Genomic DNA, 18,819 nt, shown 5'->3' with positions numbered 1-18,819 from the left:
GTTGATACTAGATGATCTTTAATGCCCCTTCCAACCTAAACCATTCAATGATTCTGATTTTCAAGAAGAGTATCTTCTTGAGTACCTATCTATACACCCAGAACCAAATATCCCACTCTGTCCTAGAAGAGGCAAGTTTCTAGCTTGCATGGCTGCAGAGATAATCTTTCAAAACTATAATTAAAATTACAAAATCTATCTGAATCTTACAGCTGCCTGGAAGTCAGTGGTATGAACTTCTGTGATCCAATTAACTTGGCCTCAATATGTCCAACTACTACTTAAGCGCAGATTACTTTTGGTAGATAGGCATATGTAAGAGAGAAGACAAACTACAGGGGCCAATACAAGTGCCGCCAGAAAAAGAGGTCAGAGGAAAGATGACACAGAGTTAGAGGAGTGAAAGAAGGGAGTAAGGAAGATCAAGGAAGATGAAAAGCACAAGTAGTAATGTATTTGATGACAGCACGCTGTACAAATAACAATTGCTTGGACCATATATAAAGGGCACACAGTTTTTCTCCACCCCTGCCCGTGATCCCTCTGCCATCTTTTATAGATGAGTGAGCAGTCCTTGTGGGCAAATGTGGAGTCGAGTTCATTCTCTGCCTTGTGAGCTGCAGTTGCACAATGCACTGTAGTCACTGACCCTGCTGGGAATTCCTCCCATGGGGTCTGCACTTCTCTCACACGTGCTGCAATCCCTCTGGCTCTGCAAAGGCAGGCTGATGAGGGTGTGAAAGAGACACCACTGGAACCTTAAATACACTAGCAGAACTACTACTCATCTCTAATTCCTGCAGCCTTGAGCTTGCTCTCCTGCCAGGGATCACTCCGACACTTGCATGCTGCCCCTTCTAAAGGGACCAGGTTTCTCTCTCTTTGCCTTGTCCCTGAGGGATGCAAGGGCTGTCCTCTCCAGTGTCTCCTGTGATTTCCCCCTCCAGCTTCTTCCTGAGGTACTTGTGGTGCTTGTACAGGCTGTACAGGATACAGGCTCCCAACTCCCTTCCTCTGATCTTCCGTCCAAAAAGACTTAATCACCATTTCCTTGCCTCCTCTCTTACCCCAAAAGGCTACAGCTTTCCTTATTTTCCTCTCTCGGCACTGTTCCCGCAGAAAGAATAGCTTTTCTTCTGATCTCCTCCTGTTTTCTCCCCACATCGTAAAATTACAGCCTGGAACTCATTGCAGAGAGTATCAGTGTTACAAATTTAATAAAATTCAAAAAGGGACTGTATAAACATGCATAATTTATATGGACATCAAACCCACTCTAAATTATCAAAGTGAACAGCAAAACAAACAAATGAAGCTCATTTTCAAAACAAAGCCCACACAAACCCTCAAGACATAACAACTCTGATGTTTCAGTGTTTAAAGGGATCTCTAACTATCCAAGATTAGGATGAGACCTAAAACACAGGACAGATAATCCCACATCTGACTAATAAGAAGTTTTCTGCACCTTTCTCTGTCTGTTAAATCTCAAAGATGGGATATTGGACCAAACGGATTTGGGCTTCTGTCCCATCGATGCTATATTGCTCTGACGGGATGCTTTGGGTTCCTTCTTGCTTGTCCCTTCCTGTTTTTTTTCCTGGGATCCTCAAACTCGGCAGCTGCTCCTTCCCTTCCTCCTCCAGCCCTCCCCATCCCCTCTAATCTCCACAGGGGTTTCTATATCAGTCTGAGTGGCTGGATAGGTCTCAGCCTCCATCTGGGGGGATTTATTTATCCTCTTAACTCAGCAACAACTTCCTCACTGAACCCTCTCGTAGCTTTGCCTTCGCCCTCGCCCTCGGCTACTACTTCAGCCCCGTCCCTCCCAGGGAAATAAAAGGAAGAAACCATGCACCCAAGTGTCAATGCCGATACCCCCTGGGGAGGGAAGCAGCCGACCCGGGGTCCCGCGGTCGGGAGGGGGCCGAGGACATCCCCTTGCGCAGGGGGAGGGCAGGGACGGGCAGGGGGCCCTGCTGAGGAAGGGGTGACACCGCGCCCCGCCGTGCCGGGGGGTGTCCCGAGTGTCCGCCCGGCGGGCAGGGCCTGCGCAGGGGTCACCGCCACGGCGGGGGTCTCCCGGCAGGGGACACCCCGACCCCTCTATCCGGCCCGGGCCGGGCCCGGGGGCTGCGCCGCGGGGGGCGGCGGCGGTCGGCGGGGGAGGTGCCGAGCCGTGCCCAGCGCCCGTCGCGGCCGCCCCCCCGGGCGACGGTAATCCCGCCGAAGGGCCGGACCCAGCCTCCTCCCCCTCTCCCTCCCTTCCCCTCCTTCTCTCCCCGTCCCTGCCCGGCGCGGGTGCAAGCCCCGCCGCTCCGCTCCGCGTCCCGCCGCGCCGGCCCCAGCCTCGCTCCCGGCCCGGCTGCCGCCCTGAGGGGACGCGCCGGGGCGGCGGCGCCCCTCGCCCGCGGCCTCCGGCCCTCACCCCCCCGGCCCGGGCGGCGGCGGGGGAACGCGGCGCCCATGGCAGTACCGGGCCGCTGCCACCGCCGCCGCCGCTGCCTGGCCCCGCCGCCGCCACCGCTGCTGCTGCTGCTGCTCCTGGCTTCGTGCGTCGGGTGCGCGGCGGCGCCGCGGAGGAGCATCCCCCGCCGGCCAGGTAGGGCGGGCGGCGCCGGGCTGGGGAGGTGCCGGGCTGGGGAGGTGCCTTCCAGCGCCGCGCTCGCACCCCGCGAAGTTTCGCGTCCCTTGAAAACTGGCTTTCGCCGGGCGGGGGGGACGGGGACGACGGGGGACGACACGCCAGGGCGGCGGTGGCGGCACAGCGCCCGCTCCTCGGGCGGCCGCGGGCGCTCTGAGGTCGGGTCGCGGCGCTGCCGTGTGGGACGAGCTGGTCCCTGAGCCGCCGCGGCGGGAGGAACGTGCCGTGGAAGCGGCGAAGTTGCAGAGTCAGTGTGCGACCCGTTCTCTCTGGCATTTTACACCCAGTGCCGGTGGGTTCACTCAAGTTACAGACCAGGACCCGACGGCTGCTAGTGCGGAGGGAATCGGCAGAAATGTTAGCCGTTTTCCCCTGGAGCCCGTAACCTGTGGTGCTGCGTGAGCAGAGTTCGGAGCCAGGCGAACCTCTGTGCCAGTCACACGTTTCCTGATGTCAAGGCTGAGCTTTGACTGACAGTTACATGTGTGGTAGCGAATAACCTAAGACACACAGTAATAAATGTGAAAGAGTAGTGGTTAAGAAAGGAATAATTTAATTTTTTAAAAAAGTAGTTGTTCTGTATCAAGAATAATGTGGGGTGCTTTAAGGTCCTGCTTCTGGGTGAGCGTTACTTGTGACCCGAGGGATAGTTCCCACAGCTGTCGGAGGGTTTTGCACTTTGATCAGGTGATGGTACGTGGTCCTCAGTGGTTGAAAGTTAAAAACCTGGACTGTGAGCAGCCTTTACAGCCCCTGCCGCGGAAGGTAAAATGTGAACGGTGAGCTGCGACACAGTGCATGGTGAAGTTTGACATTCTACATACTTAAAAAATTGTGGCGCTAAGAGAAAATATTAATACCCAAGACTGTCTAGAACACTGGGACTATGCTGGAGTCTGAGGCCAACACCGATTTTTATCACTGAGTCCACCGGGATCAGATCAATGAAAAATATAACACGTTCAGTAAGTTCTGCCTCAGCTCACAAAGTGTTATCAGCTTCAGACCCTTTTTGTATATATTTCACAGTGTTAAAAGATTTTTATTGTGTTTTTTGAATCAGTATTGTGCATTCTCTTGCTGTTGTGAGAAAAAAAATGCCTGTACAGTTGGAAACTTAATACTTAAGTACAGCCTCAGCTTAAAGCCCTTGCTGGACAGATGGCTAATTTTACAGGTCTGACCTTGTCTCTTAGGGATCTAGTCCCATGATCCTTGGTTATCATAACAGCTGCCATTAAGTACTTGAGGAAATGAGATAGACAGTAGTTGTGAATGAGATGATTAGCAGCTTGCATTAAAATACTAGATATGTAAAGCTGGGGATGGAAATGTGTAAATATTTCTAAAGATTCCTCTACCGTAGTGGTATACTTGTTTCCCTTACTTATGACAGACCTAGTGGAAATGTATTCCTATTTACTGAATTAAACAGTTTAATACCTTGAAAGCAAATTATTTTAGTACTGTGAAGGAGATTAATCTGATAACATTGTGTGTACATTAGTTTTGTTAGTCACACACTTTATGTTAGTTTTTCTATACCTTATGTTATTTCAGGTTCACTAACTGATTCAGTGATCCATTTTCTACCTTTTTTGCTGCATAAGTAGCCAGTTTCATATGGGAACAATTTTTTCAAAATCTGTGCAGACGTTTGAAAATCCACTTGTAGCAAGATTTGAAGAGGGAAATCCCCCAGACAGTTTGTGAGCAGCAGCATGTGATTTAAATCCCATCTGCATTCTGCCAAGGGCTATTGGAATTGCGGGCTTCCAAGAATCCCGCAGATGGGTACCTACTGTGAAATGTTTCTGTCAAAACACTGAGAACAGGTATAGTCCCATGTATCTCACATCTCTGCCTTGTTCTTCAACTTGTTCCGTGCTAGGTGGTTAAGTGTGAAAGGGAACTTTGATTTACTTGCACATCCAAAAGCAGTGGCTGAAGAAGAGGTCAGATAGTAAAAAGTTTTTTAAGATTTATTTTTTTCCTTTCAATTTGCTTTTTAATAGCAATAGAAGTGAAACTTGTATCAGAACTGTAACTGAGGGGAAAGCAAGGTTGTATTGAGGGAGAAGTGATAAAACCAGTTCTTCTTCAGTAACAGGAGCTGATGGGAAGGTCCTGTGGGTCAAAAGAAAAAAAAAAAAAAAGTCACATGCAGCTCCATTTTTTTTTGCAAGATTTTTGCTCAGGGATCACCTTACAAGGATCAATTTTGTAATCCTGAGAAAGCAGCAGAGTGAGAAATATGTCTGTTAAGTTAAAAATAAAGTATATAGTAAAATGGCCACAAATGCACCTTCTCAAATTAAACTTCAGGGAAAAAAGCTGTCATGCTCAAATTTGAAATATCCTAATGGCTGCTAAACTCGTTTGAACATTTATTTACAGTTACATGATACATTTGCTGGATACAAGGAAACAGGGTGACAGACACTTTCGGAAGGCCTTAAAACAAATTCTTAGACACTTTGTGGTGAATAGCGTGGTTGGGAAGAGAGCAGGCTGCGATTCAATAAATCTTGTACTCCCAGAAGTTGGCACTCTTGTTGCTACTTTCATATTGTTTTCTTGCTTTTGCCTTCTGCAATGACACAGATATTCACCGCTTCTGTTTCAAGTTTCAGTGAACTGGTTGAAGGCTGGAAAGCCTAAACCTAATCCCCAATGTGTAAAACTACTACTAATATGAACACAATAATATCAAATTTTAGTGGTTCTATGATTTTAGAGGTTTATGGGGAAGGGCGTTGACCACTTAGCTGATTTCCCATGGATGTTCATATCATGAACTTGTTGCACTATACTGCACTGTTACTTTGTTAGTAACAGACTATGATATGTTAGTATCAGAGTGTGAAGTTGCAATGCCCTGTAAAGTATTAAAAGTGTTGACTTGATCTGCCTGGAGAAAATACCCTTTTTTTTAAAAAAAAAAATGATGTTATGCTTGCCAACTAATATAAACAAAAGAATTAGGCTTGTGTTGTATCTATTTGCCAGATGTCCATAATGGTAGACGTCACTGGCTTTGTGGGTAAATGCTGAAGGAATCAGACTGGTTAAAGTCTGAAGACTTTACAAGAGTGTAGCGCTCAATATCAGGGCCAGATTTTCAAAAGAGCCCAGCTCCCTGTTCAGCACTACAGTAAATGACTTTTTTTTCCAAAGAACTTGGCACTGAGATACTTGCATTCTTTAGGAAATCTGGCTATAATAAGAGCTGCTGGATACGGAATACTTTTGAAAGTCTAGCCCTATTTAAGTATCAAAATAAGTCAAACTACCTTGAAAATCAGGTCTGCAGATAGGGAAAATGTATCAGTCTTTGGGAAGGAAGGTGCTTATTTGAGTTTAACTATTAAATTTTATTTTTTTTTAACAACAATACAATAAGTTGTAATTCACTGTCATAATAAATTCTTAATTTAATTCTAAATTAATAAAGCAGAATTTATTGTGTCAAGGTGAGGTTGATCTGCTGTGTCTGAGGAGAGGAATGAGTCCAAAGCCGAATGATTCCTAACACGAGGGCTGCAGAGCTGACAGAGATGGTGTGTGTCTGTGAGCTAAAACTAATAAAGAAAGTGTGAATAATTTATTTGGGGGAAGATTAATATAATTCTTTTATTGTTTCAGACATAGGCCAAAATGCGAACTATCAGACTGCACTGTTTGTGGTCTTCAACATCAATAAGATCAACAAAGCACTAATTATATATGTATGTTGTTTATCACATTTGGGTGTAAGTTATGTCACAATGCTGTGTGACGTTTTCATTTTGATTGGACTTGCTCTCATACCTTTGGTGCCTATCTCCTGGTGAATCCTGCTAGCACTGATCAATCCCATCACCACCTCATGCAGATATGAGCATTCCTGTAATATCCTCCAGGGCAGCAGTGGGGATGCATTTGAGCATGTTACTTAGTATGTCACTGCTAATCACTCATTTTGAAGCATGCTTTCTCCTTTTAGTTAGCTCTATTCACAACAAAACGTGTTCTGTCCTTTCCATCCCGAAATTACTATCTTCCTATGTAAAAGGAAACTTTCGGTAAATGTTTTTCTTGGGCACCATTTTGCCAATGCCTCCTCTAAAACTACTATACAGACTTCCACCAGTGTTCAGAAAAATAAAATTAGCCAAGAAATTTTTAAAAACGATGGAATTATACCTATAACAGATATTGGGGTTCCCAGTGATGCTTTAGAGAAGAGGGGTTGTTTTGGAGTTAAGGCACTAGAATGACCCTTGGGAAATCTTTCTGTCCTGAGGCTGTCACAGACTTGCTTTGAGGGTTTGCCAGTCCTTCCCAGGCCAGATTTTCAGTTTTCAAAATGGGGTTGAAGTGGTTTTGTGCTTTCATCCTTTTCCAACCATGTCACATTAGACAGTAATAGGAATTCTGTAGGACACTCGGCACAGCTGTACCCCAATTTTAGTCAAGGCTTCTAGGCATTATCTTAGTAATAATGCATAGGTGAATGCCTCTGTATCTTACAGTGTGCCTTGCAGAAAAAACCCCTCTTTTTCTCTGGCAGATGCACAGTGACACTGGACTAGACAGAGCTGTGTACATCTTGTTAGCAGTGAGCACATCCAATGATCAGATTCACTTTCTTAAACTTAATGGCAAGGATTCTGAGAAGCAGAAAAGTACCACGTTGTCTTAAAATGGAATATTTCAGTGGATGGGTTCTCTTCAGTTGCCCCACAAACTCATCAGTTAGCTGAGAGTGTATTTGGAAGTTTCCTATTCCTCAGATCATGCATATATGGGTACTCAACCTTGTGCCTGATTCCACTTATATCCCATTAATGTGGTCTCACTGAAAATAATAATAAAAATAATTTAAAAGAATCATAATGTTGTTTCACTGAGACTCAAAACAGGACTGATAGGGCCTTTTCACAGCTTGTCCATCACAATGAAGTGAAATACTAAAATAGTTACAGGAAGTTTTTCTTATGTTAAAAAGTTATTAAGATATATCAAAGATGCCTGAAATCTGAGCACATTACTATGAAGAGGTCTTTCCAGACTTCATTATTTCATATATTAAAGAGTTATTAAAATTTGGTGCCATATTTATAGGTGAAGGTACAACACTGATCTGTGATCATGTAATAAAAGGCTTTCTAAATCCCAGGCGCACAGGAGACTGTGTTAGCTATGTGATCTCGAATAAAATTTTCTAATGGTTTTCTGTGCAAACAAATGATCTATCTAAAAAACTCCCACAAACCAAATAAAATGCAAAACCTGTTCTTCATAATTCATTCCAACTGAAGGGAAACATTTTTGAACAAGAACAGGCAAGATTTCATTGCCTTTTATTTTTTTAGTGAAGATGCTTATACATGAAAACAAAATTAGTTATTTCATATAACATGACCATCCAAACCACAGCAAAGGATAAACATTATTTTTTCAGATTTTTCACAGTCACTGAGCTGAGAACAAGCACAGCCAGATTCATCTTTGAAAGTAACTGCTTCAGGAGGGCATAAGCCACTGAAAATTGAAGGCTTAGGAGGGTAGGTAACTAACTCAAACTTAGGTAATGATATGATGTGTGATGATCCATAAAACTCTCCAGATGAGATGTGTATACTGTGAAATGCACTAAGTTCACACCATGGTGTCTTCTACCAAGCGCAGTGTAACTACACTCAGGAGTAAGGACTACTCATGAGGAAAGCTCCTCAGGATATTGGCCTCTAGTGAAAGAGAAATCCACACAATATTGACGCAGGGAGCCTTTTGTTCAAAAGGAAGAGGACAGCTATGGGGCCATTTCTTCTGTTAGTGACTTACTGGCCATGTAATTGGCTGGTCAAAATACACCAGTTTTGTTTTCTTAAAAAGATCTTTTGGCATTGCCAAAAATTATCCTGGATAATTTTTAGACCTAGAAGAGATAAACCATGTGCAGGTATTAACATATTCTGCATTTGGCTTTCTTGGCACATCACCAAGTGATGATGTGGTGTCTTTCCATTTATATATATTAACCTTACAGTTAAACTCTTTTTAAATAACAGTGCAGATAGCAGTTGTGTTAAGAGCAGTTGTTCTGAGGACAATGAGTGGTTCAGGGTTTACCTGTGTCCTCAGAGGATAGTCAGACAGCTGTAGCTCACACAGAAGGACCTCCGAGGCAGGAAGAATCCCAAGGCAAATTATTTTTCACACCTCTCTCAATTTTTAAAGTAATTTAAAGTTGCTGGCACCTGTGAAAATGATGGTAGGGTCAAGTATCAACACCTGTGTACATTTGGAACTTGCAATTTGAATTGTCTTTCTAAAATGAGGGGAAATGAGCATCTCATGAATGTTGAGCATGCTGCTTTCAAATATAAAAATCATTCTGATTCTTCTGATGTGTCAGAGGCATTATTGCACATATAAAGTTTTAAACCAAGACTGGCTTTGTGTGGCTGTGCTCAAAAATCTTCTGAAAAAAAGTCCTAAGGGCAAAGATCGTGAAGAGTTTCACTCAAGTTAAATTCTTTCATGCATGAGAAATTTCAACTAGAAGATCATTTTAGGAAAAAAACATGAGCAAAAACTGCCAAACTGCAAATGATGGAAAATAAGTGTCTAGGACTAGAACTTTTGTGGTTTAATTTGAGATAGCAGAAGCAAGAATCTGTTACTTGGAACAGAAATATTTCAGCTCTGTTTGATATTCTGCTTTCTAGATAATCACAGGAGAAGACATCATGTTTCTAAAAATAAGCAGGTTGTCTTATGAAGATGACTATTTACAGAGATGGTGGCATTGCAGCTGGTACTCCAGCCATGAACACAGAGACCGAAGGCCTACTGGCATTTTTAGTTCCTGTTCCTGTTTCACGATGTTCTCATTCTTGTATGAACCTGGTGTGTGTGGGTTGCTGCTGTTTTTCATCTTAATTGAACAGCCATATCGGCAGTGCTGTGGTATGGGGAACTATACAGTCAAGAACTGCAGCTCTCTCCATATATATGCTAATGAGCTGAGATGAGAGTGTTTGAGCCATTTACCTCTGTGGAGCCATAAGATGTAGTGATCATGGGGAAGACAGAAGAAGAAACCTGAAGAATATTAGGGGAAGAAAGTCACTGCTGGACAAAGGACTAGAGAGCACCTAAAATGGACAGAAGGGGGAAAAGAAAAAGCTGATTAACCAGCTGATGCCAAGACAAGGGCATGACTTGCATGGTGAGGAAGCCCTAGTAAGGGTTTGGGCCAGAGGGTTGAACTCTGCAAGCTGCAGAGGAGCAGAGAATGCTTTCAGAGGGTTAGGGAGTGTTAGATGCTAGCTTTGTGGACATTGTAACTGTGCCTGTGTCATTTGCTCTTTGTTCCCTTACATATTTGTAAGACATTTGATCTTTATTTATGCTGAGATATATTTCCATGTCCCATTGTCTCTTGCAGCAAAGGTTTCATCACTCTCTCTCATTCTCCCAGCTATCACATCCCACTGCTTATTACTGGCTCTTTGGATACACAGCTGTATCCCATGCTACATTAGTGTGGAGATTCAGGTTTGAAAAAACATCTATTTCTGTCACTTAATAGAGACAAAGAATTTCCTCAGTGGTTTTTACTGATACTGTTGGTGAATGGGGACTTGCTGACTGCAGAAGGTAGCGAAATTATCCCATTTCTCATGGAGGAACTGAGTCAGAGAAGAATTTCCTGCTCCTTGAGAAAATGCCAGATTTCCTTCCTGACTCGGTCTTCAGCAGTTGCTATTGAAGTTGCTATTGAAGTGGTTTCTCCAGCCAGGTTAGGATCACTGTACCGTGGCAGCCCTGGTTGATGTGCCCTTGCAGCAGAAAGGCCAGGAGCATCCTGGGCTGCATTAGGAAGAGTGTTGCCAGCAGATTGAGTGAGGGGATCCTTCCTCTCTATTGAGCACTAGTGAGACACATCTGGAGCAGTGGATCCAGTTCTGGGCTGCCTGATACAAGAGAAGACATGGACATACTAGAGCGAATGCAGCAAAGGGCCACAAAGATGACTGAAGGATTAGAGCATATGTGGTATGGGAGGAGGCTGAGAGGAGCAGTTCAGCATGGAGAGAAAAAGACTCAGGGGAAACTTATCAATGTATATAAATACCTGATGGGAGGAGTAATAAAAATGGAGGCAGGCTCTTCTCCATGGTGCCCTATGACAGGACTGGAGGCACAAAGAAACATGAGACTAAACTTTTTTACAGCGAGGGTGACTGAGCCCTTCCCCAGAGAGGTTATGGAGCTTTCATCGTTGCAGATACTCAAAACCCATTAGGCAAAGTCTTGAACAACCTACAGTTGAGCCTGCTCTGAGCAGGGATTTGGACTAGGTGATCTCCAGAGATGCCTTGGAAATTCACCGTCTCTGTGATTTTGCAGAATATCACAAGTATCTCTTGAAAATGTCTATTTCAGTTCTTGTGTTTAGCTTCATTTGAGCTGTCATTCTGTCACGGACTGAAAACACCAACTGGACCAACTGCTGTGCTTCCTACAGAGAAGTGTGTGTTTGCTTTAGTTGTGATCAATACAAAGACGTTTGTTGGGAGGTCACTACCACTTGAAGTGGTGTAACCCTATGAGGCCTGTGCTGAAACCTCAGGGATAACAAACACTCATGTTTAGTTTTGTGTTACTCTCTAGGGCATGACCAGATCGTTTGTGTCTGCCAATAATGAGCTTCAAAACAATTACTCAGGACTTGTAGGGATTGTGAGAGTCCAATATGCTGCATGTCCTGTCCTCACCCCGCACATTTGTTGCTTGTCACATGGTCAGCTTTGTCCTCTTTATACTTTAATCTTTTTGTGTGTGTGTCCATCCATAATACATGTATGATAGTCAGTTTTTTTCTATCTGACCACTTTTCCAGAAGAACCCCTTGAATTTTGTTTTTTTATACCAAGTAGGCTGTTTATTCAGGAACTCAGTTTTGTATTGTGTATTAGTGAGAAATAAATTTGTAGTAGATAAAGCAAAGAGATTAAGAGACATCAAGGAGAACATTTTTCAAGTAGCATGAACAATTTGCCATGGTTCCCAGTGAAGATAATAAGCTTTGGAGAGCGAACACCTGAAAAATACACCTTTAAGTGATACTGATTGATGAGAAAATAAATTTTCAAGTTATTTATTCAGCATTTTTACAGTTTAACTGGCCTTTTTATTTAAATGTATATATAAAATTTATATAATGAAGCTGTGTTTTTTGATAATAAATGCAAAGACTTTTTAATGTGGTTTTCTTACTTATTTTACCCATGTTACAAATGCTCGGAAAATGTAGCAGGCTGACTTTTACCCTTATCTTTATCATTTCACTTCAGAACAGAAATAGCCTGCTTACTAAAGGTTATTTTCATCAACAATGCCTAAGACTCAGTTATGAACTTTAAGCATTGTGGGGTTCATCTTGGTTAATGCTTCCCTGTTTCTGCTTCTGATAATGTTTGGAGTGCCGTGTTTTCTGGAGGTATGATGTTCATGCTTCCTAGAACCTCAGATGCATGAGGTCTCAGAACCCATGAGAGAAAAGAGAACCGCCTTTCTTTTTTTTCTTTTTCTTTTTTTTTCCTTGTTGGGTTGAATTGTCTTAGATGACACCCAAATTGGTGAAAAAGGGGAGGAAGAAGCCCTGGGTAAGGTGGTGGGAAATGCCTGGAGGGAGGAGAATGGAGTAGCTGGGAGGGGACAGGGCAGGAGAAGGCGTGAAACCTTGCCCTTGCCACTGGCAGTGAGCTGCTGCTTTTGTTCAGTGGTAGGATGAAACAGCATCTCTGGATGATGCAGTTTTCCTTGGTGCAGAGTTTTCCCTGTGGTTCAGCGGGTCTGTCTCACCCTGGCAGCATGTGCAAAGCTGCTGGGGTGCCTGGCTGGAAAGCCACTGCTGCTTGTTGCTGCTGCTGCTGAGCAGCTGAGCAGCTTTTCAATTGATTGCTGGTCCTAGTGTTGAAATTCACAGAGGGAAACAGGGTCAGAGGGGGGATGCCAGGGGATGCTATTGGCATGCTGGTTCTTATCCAGCCCATCCTACTGATTATTAAAGTCTATTGCATAGATGTGCTATCCTGCTGTTCCTTGATTTCAGCTACTCTCTATCACCTTCCAGACATTTGGTTTTTAAGTTATTTGAAAACTGGTGAAGCAACCGATGAGAAGCAGGCAATAGCAGGGCAGGCAGAGCCCTGGCAGCAGGCAGGACCAGCCACAGTCCTTCAGCTGCTGGACATATCCTCAGGGTGGAGGCAGGTGTGAGCCTGGACAGAAAATCTCAAGCCAGGAAAAATGTTGAGCTTTGCATTTAAGCAGACAGTAGTCTGGAGCAGGGAGACGTGAGCCTCAGTGCCTCCCCTTCTCCAGTAGGGACCTGGCTACCGTTTTCCTCTGCCAGGCCAAGGTGCTTCAGAACTGGCAGCCATGCCCCAGCACTGGGGCTTTGACAGCCAAAGGTCGATCCTGTTTTTAGGGGCATGAGCACTAGATTTTGACTTAGGCTTCCAGGTATGCAGCTGAGGATATGCAGGTGGGGTGTCTTGATGGGGCTTTTTACAGGCATCTATACTACATTTATAGTAGTAGAAGGTGCTTCCATTAGGAGAAATACTTCACCAAGTTACCTCAGATGCAGGTACAGCCTATGCAAGCATGCACTTATGTTAGTCAGACTGGTCTCTGATCAGTAATTATTAAAAACACAAGCCTGCAAGAGTTATTGCAGAGAGATTGCTCTGTCTGTTCCTTTTGACAAAGGCAGGGTAGGTATAAACTAGACCTTTGCTCAGAGATAATGGTGTCCCCTGCTTTTAATAACCTTGAGCACCAGGAATTCCCCAAAAGCGGTCCCAGTGCGTAACCATCCCCAGCTAGAAGTTTTTCTCACACCTGGAAGTCACTGTGCACTGTGCAGAGCTCCCCTTCGCCCTCCTTCCTTTGTCTGCAGAGTTGGAGCCTTCCTGGGAGCTGAGCCTTGCTCGGGGAGGTGCGTGGGGAGGGGAGCGGGGCTTCCCGCCTCTGTTCTTCTCTTCTGGGATCTGCAGGACCAAGGCAAAGCAGGAGAAGCTGCTACAAAGTTGTCACACTGACTGTTCATTTTTAATGGGATTTTCTGTGTTGCACTGTAGCTTAAGGTCTGAGCTTTGCCTCCTTCATTCCTCTTGGTCTATAAATACCCCAATGACCGTCACCTCAGATGTACCTGGGGCAGATAACAGATGCTATATACTGCATCAGAAAAACATCACGTGGGTCTAAGCCTGCTATTATTACAATTTAGAGGGTTTTTTTCATTGTGTTTATTACAGTATTTTTAAGAGGCTAACTGAGGTCGGGTTCGTCTCTCCAAAGGTTTGCATACTGTGGTCTGGGTCAGAAACTGTGATCCTTCTATATGGCCATACTACCTGCAGTCTCTGCACAGGTGCTAACTTGTCAGCACACAGATGGTCCAGTGGATTTCCTCTTGTTGGGACCTAGGGCACTTGTTCAGAGCAACAACTATCAAGATTTATCTATTTTTTGATGTTTTACTTGTTGACGTTGCTGCTCAGGATGTAGGACCAGGAGAGACAGGCTGATTTTCCAGCTCCAAGTCATTATCCTTTGTAGTTGTTGCGGCTGGGAGATTATTGCTCTCTTACGTAACGCTGCTGGGCAGAGGGAGCTGGAAAACGCTTCAAAGAAATTAAAAGATGGCACATTTTTTTCATTTAGGATTTCCTGACCTTTCTTGGTTCATCATGGTGTCTTCATTCCACTGTGGTGTTTGCATAACCTCATTCAGTCTGTAACAAGAAAGGAAACAAGAAAAGCCTCTGTCACTGTTTATTGTTTTATAAATGAGAGCTTCACCAATACTTAAGTGAGAGACCGAAAGGGACACAATACACTTTGTCTCACCTCTGGGAGTGGACAGACCTTTTTCCAGAAAACAACTTTTGCAATGATAAAATGCTATTTCAATAGAACTCAGGGGTTTTTTAATGAGCTAGTGACCTGAATTAAATAATGTTTGAAACAAAAGAAATCCAAATGAATTTCTCTTACTGGAAAATATTTTGTTCTGAAAGCTTCAATTTATAATTACCTTGAATTGTCTTTCATAAGGTTTTTTGTTCTTATTTCCTTATATTGTGCCAGTGATAGCTGGCATTTCATCAACAAATTTATCTTTTTCGATGAGACACAAATAGAAGACACGTCAACCTGGAAAATAAGGAATCCTTTAGTCTCTCTCTCTTAGCTGTTACCCACAGAGATTTAAAAGTAAAATAATGAAATGGTTATCTTATTTTGTTGGCCTATGCCCTATCATTAATAGGAGTACAGAATATGTAGTATAAAGATTTTAATTTTCCAAACAAATTAACAAAGCTAGTGTTGGTTTATTATTTCAATCTAAAGTAAAATTTCTATCAATTTTGAAATTTCCTCTAAAATAGTAGTACCAACTGTAAGGAGCTTTATCCAACTGATTTACATTCAGATATGTAGCTTATGTACATAAGAAATGTATTTAATTTGAAGTCAGTTTTTTTCCTCATAACCGCTCATCACTGTAGTAAGATTATGGGGTCACTTCATGACTGGAAGGAAGGAGGAACTTGCTTGTGTCTTGCATGAGCAGTTTTCTTGCAGTAGCTGGAGTGGAGTAGCATCAAGCTGAAGTGATTGCTCCTGAGTTCTGCACGAAGCCAGCATGGTTAGTCTGGCAGCAGTGGGTGGATGAATTTGAAGTATTCCCATTAGGTACCCAGGCTAACTGCTTAAAATTGCAAGGGTAGATATGGAAGTGAAATCTCTGCTGGTGGATTCAGTGATGGCAAGGAGCATCTGGAAGCTCTGGTACTTCATTGACTGGCCCAGGCTGGCGGCTGTTCCCAGGAGACGCTCTCCCTGTGGTCACCCTGATGGTAGCCTGTGGGTGTTTAATTTATGGGCAGAGGCTGTTCTATGCAGCTGCAATGGAAATGACACTTGTGTACTGGTGTAAATGGTATATATACCATTTTTAATTTGAGTTGCTTTTGTGAAGCAAAAATTTAAATAACAGTAATAATTTTAAAATGATAACATTAATTCCATCTTAGGGAGAAGGGTCATGTATTCTTCAGCTAACTTGGATAGCTTGTTCACTGGTTTAGCAGTTTTTGCATATTTTTAGAAGTAGGGAATCAAAGAGATCCATAAACAAGAAACAAAATAGCTGTAAGCAGAAAAGTGAATACAATGTTGTCAGCTCGACATTGTTTATCTACAGCTGAATCCTCATAAACTTCTTGTATTTGACATACTTTTACGATATATACTCATAATATCTGTAAGAGTGCTCCCCATTGATTAATGTCTTCTTTGCATGGGAGCAAAGTCATTGCTTCCATTACAGTTTCGTCAAAGCATTTTGGACAATCTTGAACTTTCTGTGCCTGACAGGCCAGAAGGGAGAATGACTCTGTACATAATGTGTTTAATTTTTACTTTTATGTAAATTGGCTCCTTGTTCTCTGGGATCAGAGCTAATCTCCGTGCCTTCTTAGGTATGCACTGGATCCAGCTGCAGAGGACATTTGCAGGTGGGATCATCATCTTCAAAGTATGTACAAATAATAGATATATTGCACCTCCCTTGTCTGCAGGTTCCCATCCAGCAGGCTGCAGAGGGGAGTAGACTCTGTTGTCATTTTGCACCATGTATGGTGCTACAAGATTAACAGAGATTTCATGATGAATGTTGAGAAGAGAGGTATTTCTGACCTGAAGTTAGGAAGAACTACAAATACCGAAAGAGTTTACACTTGAAAACTATTTCTATTTTTTATAGTCTAAACATGACCTTTGACATAAAGATATAAATGTTTAGACCAGTTTTAATATCCATTTTTAGTGTGCCTAATATATGACATTCTGTAAAATCTTGCAAAGTACCTCAAGTGCACATTTATCTCAAAATAAATTGTTAGTAAAATAGTGATATGTATTGCATCAGTTGTGATCAGCTGACAAACCACTTTGATATAGTGTTGCAGCATGACTGTTTCAAAGCCATGACATCCCTGCATCTCAGTGGCATAAACATTGCTTGTGTCAGATCACGCAGTCACTTTGTCATGGTTGCGAAGGGTGAGTTCAGTCCTAAAATGGACATTTTTTCCCTTCTGCTGGGTTGTGTGAAAATCAGACTCTGTCAATCAGAATCCCCAGACGCACATCAATAAACAGCAAGGTCAGGAGCAGTGACAGCGGAGGGCTGAGGGGACTGCCACACTGTATGAGATGTTCCTCTCTGCCTTGCCCTCTGTCCTCCCCAAAAAAATAACTGTGCGTGGGACAGGGCTGGCCCAGATTTTCCTTTTCCTTTTGGCTCATGGTTTAACAAGGAGGCAGTGTGGTCCTCAACAGGGTGAGCACCATGTGCCTACTTGTCACACTTGTCACAGGGAGGACAGGACACAGCAGTGGGTGAGCAGATTCCGCACACTCCCCAAACCCTTGTTTGACTGCTGAGCATCATCTGAGGCTGATCACAAAGACAGTGCTAGGTGATGGTGCTTACTCCTGGTTCCCAAGCACACCTCCTGCTACTGTCTTCGTTGCATTAGGGGAATCTCTTGGCTTCTAGGGAGAGTTAAACAAGGAAGATGGAAATATAGACCTCTGTGGCTCCTTGCTCTCATTTTCCCTGGCTTGAGTTTGTATTAGCTTCTCCAATGAAAATTTATAGGCCAGTGTAACTGAGGTCAGTATTTGGCTCTATGTGTCTCTTTCATCATCTGCAAACTGGAGATAGTAGTGTTTAGTAGGGCTGGGTGAATAATTCATGACATGGCTCCTTATTAAACAGATGTTGCCTCTCTGTTTGCAGATAGTCTCCAAATTGATTGCATTTTTTTCAAATTTATTTGTTGTTCCAAATTATTCACTGAATACTTTCTGTAAATAACTTTATTGGCCTATAGTGCATTCAGAATATGAATTTGAAGCCTGTCTTATATGAGTATTTGTCATTGCTAGTTAAAATTTGTTATTTCAGCAATTATGCCTCCCATCAAACTTGTCTCTTGGAGCCTCCCCTGAAAGTAATACAGGGATGGCACTGAATATGTTAAGAGTGTTTAGGGGTTATTCTTTTTCTTTTACTACTGATTCAGCTCTAATACTAATCTGCCTCTGGGTGTTGTGAAGATTGGAAAGGTGTTTCCTGAATGTGAAATGCTGCTTAAGTAGACAGCAATAACCCAGACCTGGCTGCTCTTCCCTATCTCTCCTTTCAGTAGCAGGTAGTACGGGGTGGTGTATGGTCCAGCTACTGCTGAATGCAGGGCAGGAAGCGAGCATGAGAGGTAGCACTCTGCTGTGCTCAGAGCCCATGAACTGAGCAGAGATCCATGAGATTAAGTCTGTGCTAATAAAGAAAATAAATGAAGGCCTGGAGAGCAAGTAGTATGGCATGGTTTGGCTCTCATCCATATGGCTGAACTCCTTTCCTTCCCAAAAGATGTCCGTACTGACTTATGGACATAGTTTATGAGCTATGCTATCCCCCACACTGTTTCTGGGAGACTCTCCTAGGAGGCTGAACCTGTGCCACAGACTGTACAGGCAATATGTATGTGTAGATGTCCCTGTGTTTGGGATCTGCGTAGTTTCCAGCATCTCAGGAACACAGTTAAAAGCCTACTGGTTGCTGAATGGTATTGCTCGAAGCACTGGGTGGTTATTTGTTTACTTGAAGATCCATTTAGGTTGGGCTCAGCTCCTCCATGCCCTTTCCCTGGGAGGCAGGGGGAGGCATTGTTGGTATCCCTGGAAAGGGGCTGGGAGGGGATTGGAGCTCCCTGTTTTACCCTCTTGGAAATGCAACAGGCTGGGAGGGAAACTGGGAATCCAGCTGATGGCTTGTGTTTATGGAGTAGGAGCCTGTTGGGGCAGACTGTAATTCTTGTGCATGCTCCCGTTAACTCAGGTTAGACCGTTGAAGGTAATGAGGACAATTCACGCAGGTAGAGCTCTAAGTATGTTTTCCCTCCTTAATGTTTTAGTGCAGCTCTGTCTTGTTATGGCTACACGAACTTCTTGGGGATGTTATAATAGTGCATTAGTCTTCAGAATTTCTTTCAAGTTGAACTGATAAGCAAGATCCTTGGGTGCATTGAAAA

The 18,819-nt window shown here is 43.4% G+C and overlaps 1 protein-coding gene across 4 annotated transcripts in view; it reads left to right on the top strand.

Moving 5' to 3' along the window:
* Positions 1-2,275: 2,275 nt before the first annotated feature.
* EGFLAM (EGF like, fibronectin type III and laminin G domains) overlaps positions 2,276-18,819 on the top strand; it is a 75,511-nt gene continuing 58,967 nt past the window's right edge. For 2 of the 4 annotated variants that reach the window (XM_074932915.1, XM_074932913.1), the window contains exon 1: positions 2,277-2,602. In XM_074932915.1, the coding sequence (XP_074789016.1) occupies positions 2,467-2,602 (136 nt within the window). In that variant the 5' untranslated portion in view covers positions 2,277-2,466. Of the gene's footprint in view, positions 2,612-18,819 lie in introns of all 4 variants that reach the window. The other 2 variants (XM_074932916.1, XM_074932914.1) reach the window with 2 other exon arrangements.

The sequence above is a fragment of the Athene noctua genome, chromosome Z, assembly GCF_965140245.1.
Source record: "Athene noctua chromosome Z, bAthNoc1.hap1.1, whole genome shotgun sequence".
Taxonomy (NCBI): Eukaryota; Metazoa; Chordata; class Aves; order Strigiformes; family Strigidae; genus Athene; species Athene noctua.
This window is presented reverse-complemented; position numbering and strand designations above follow the sequence as displayed.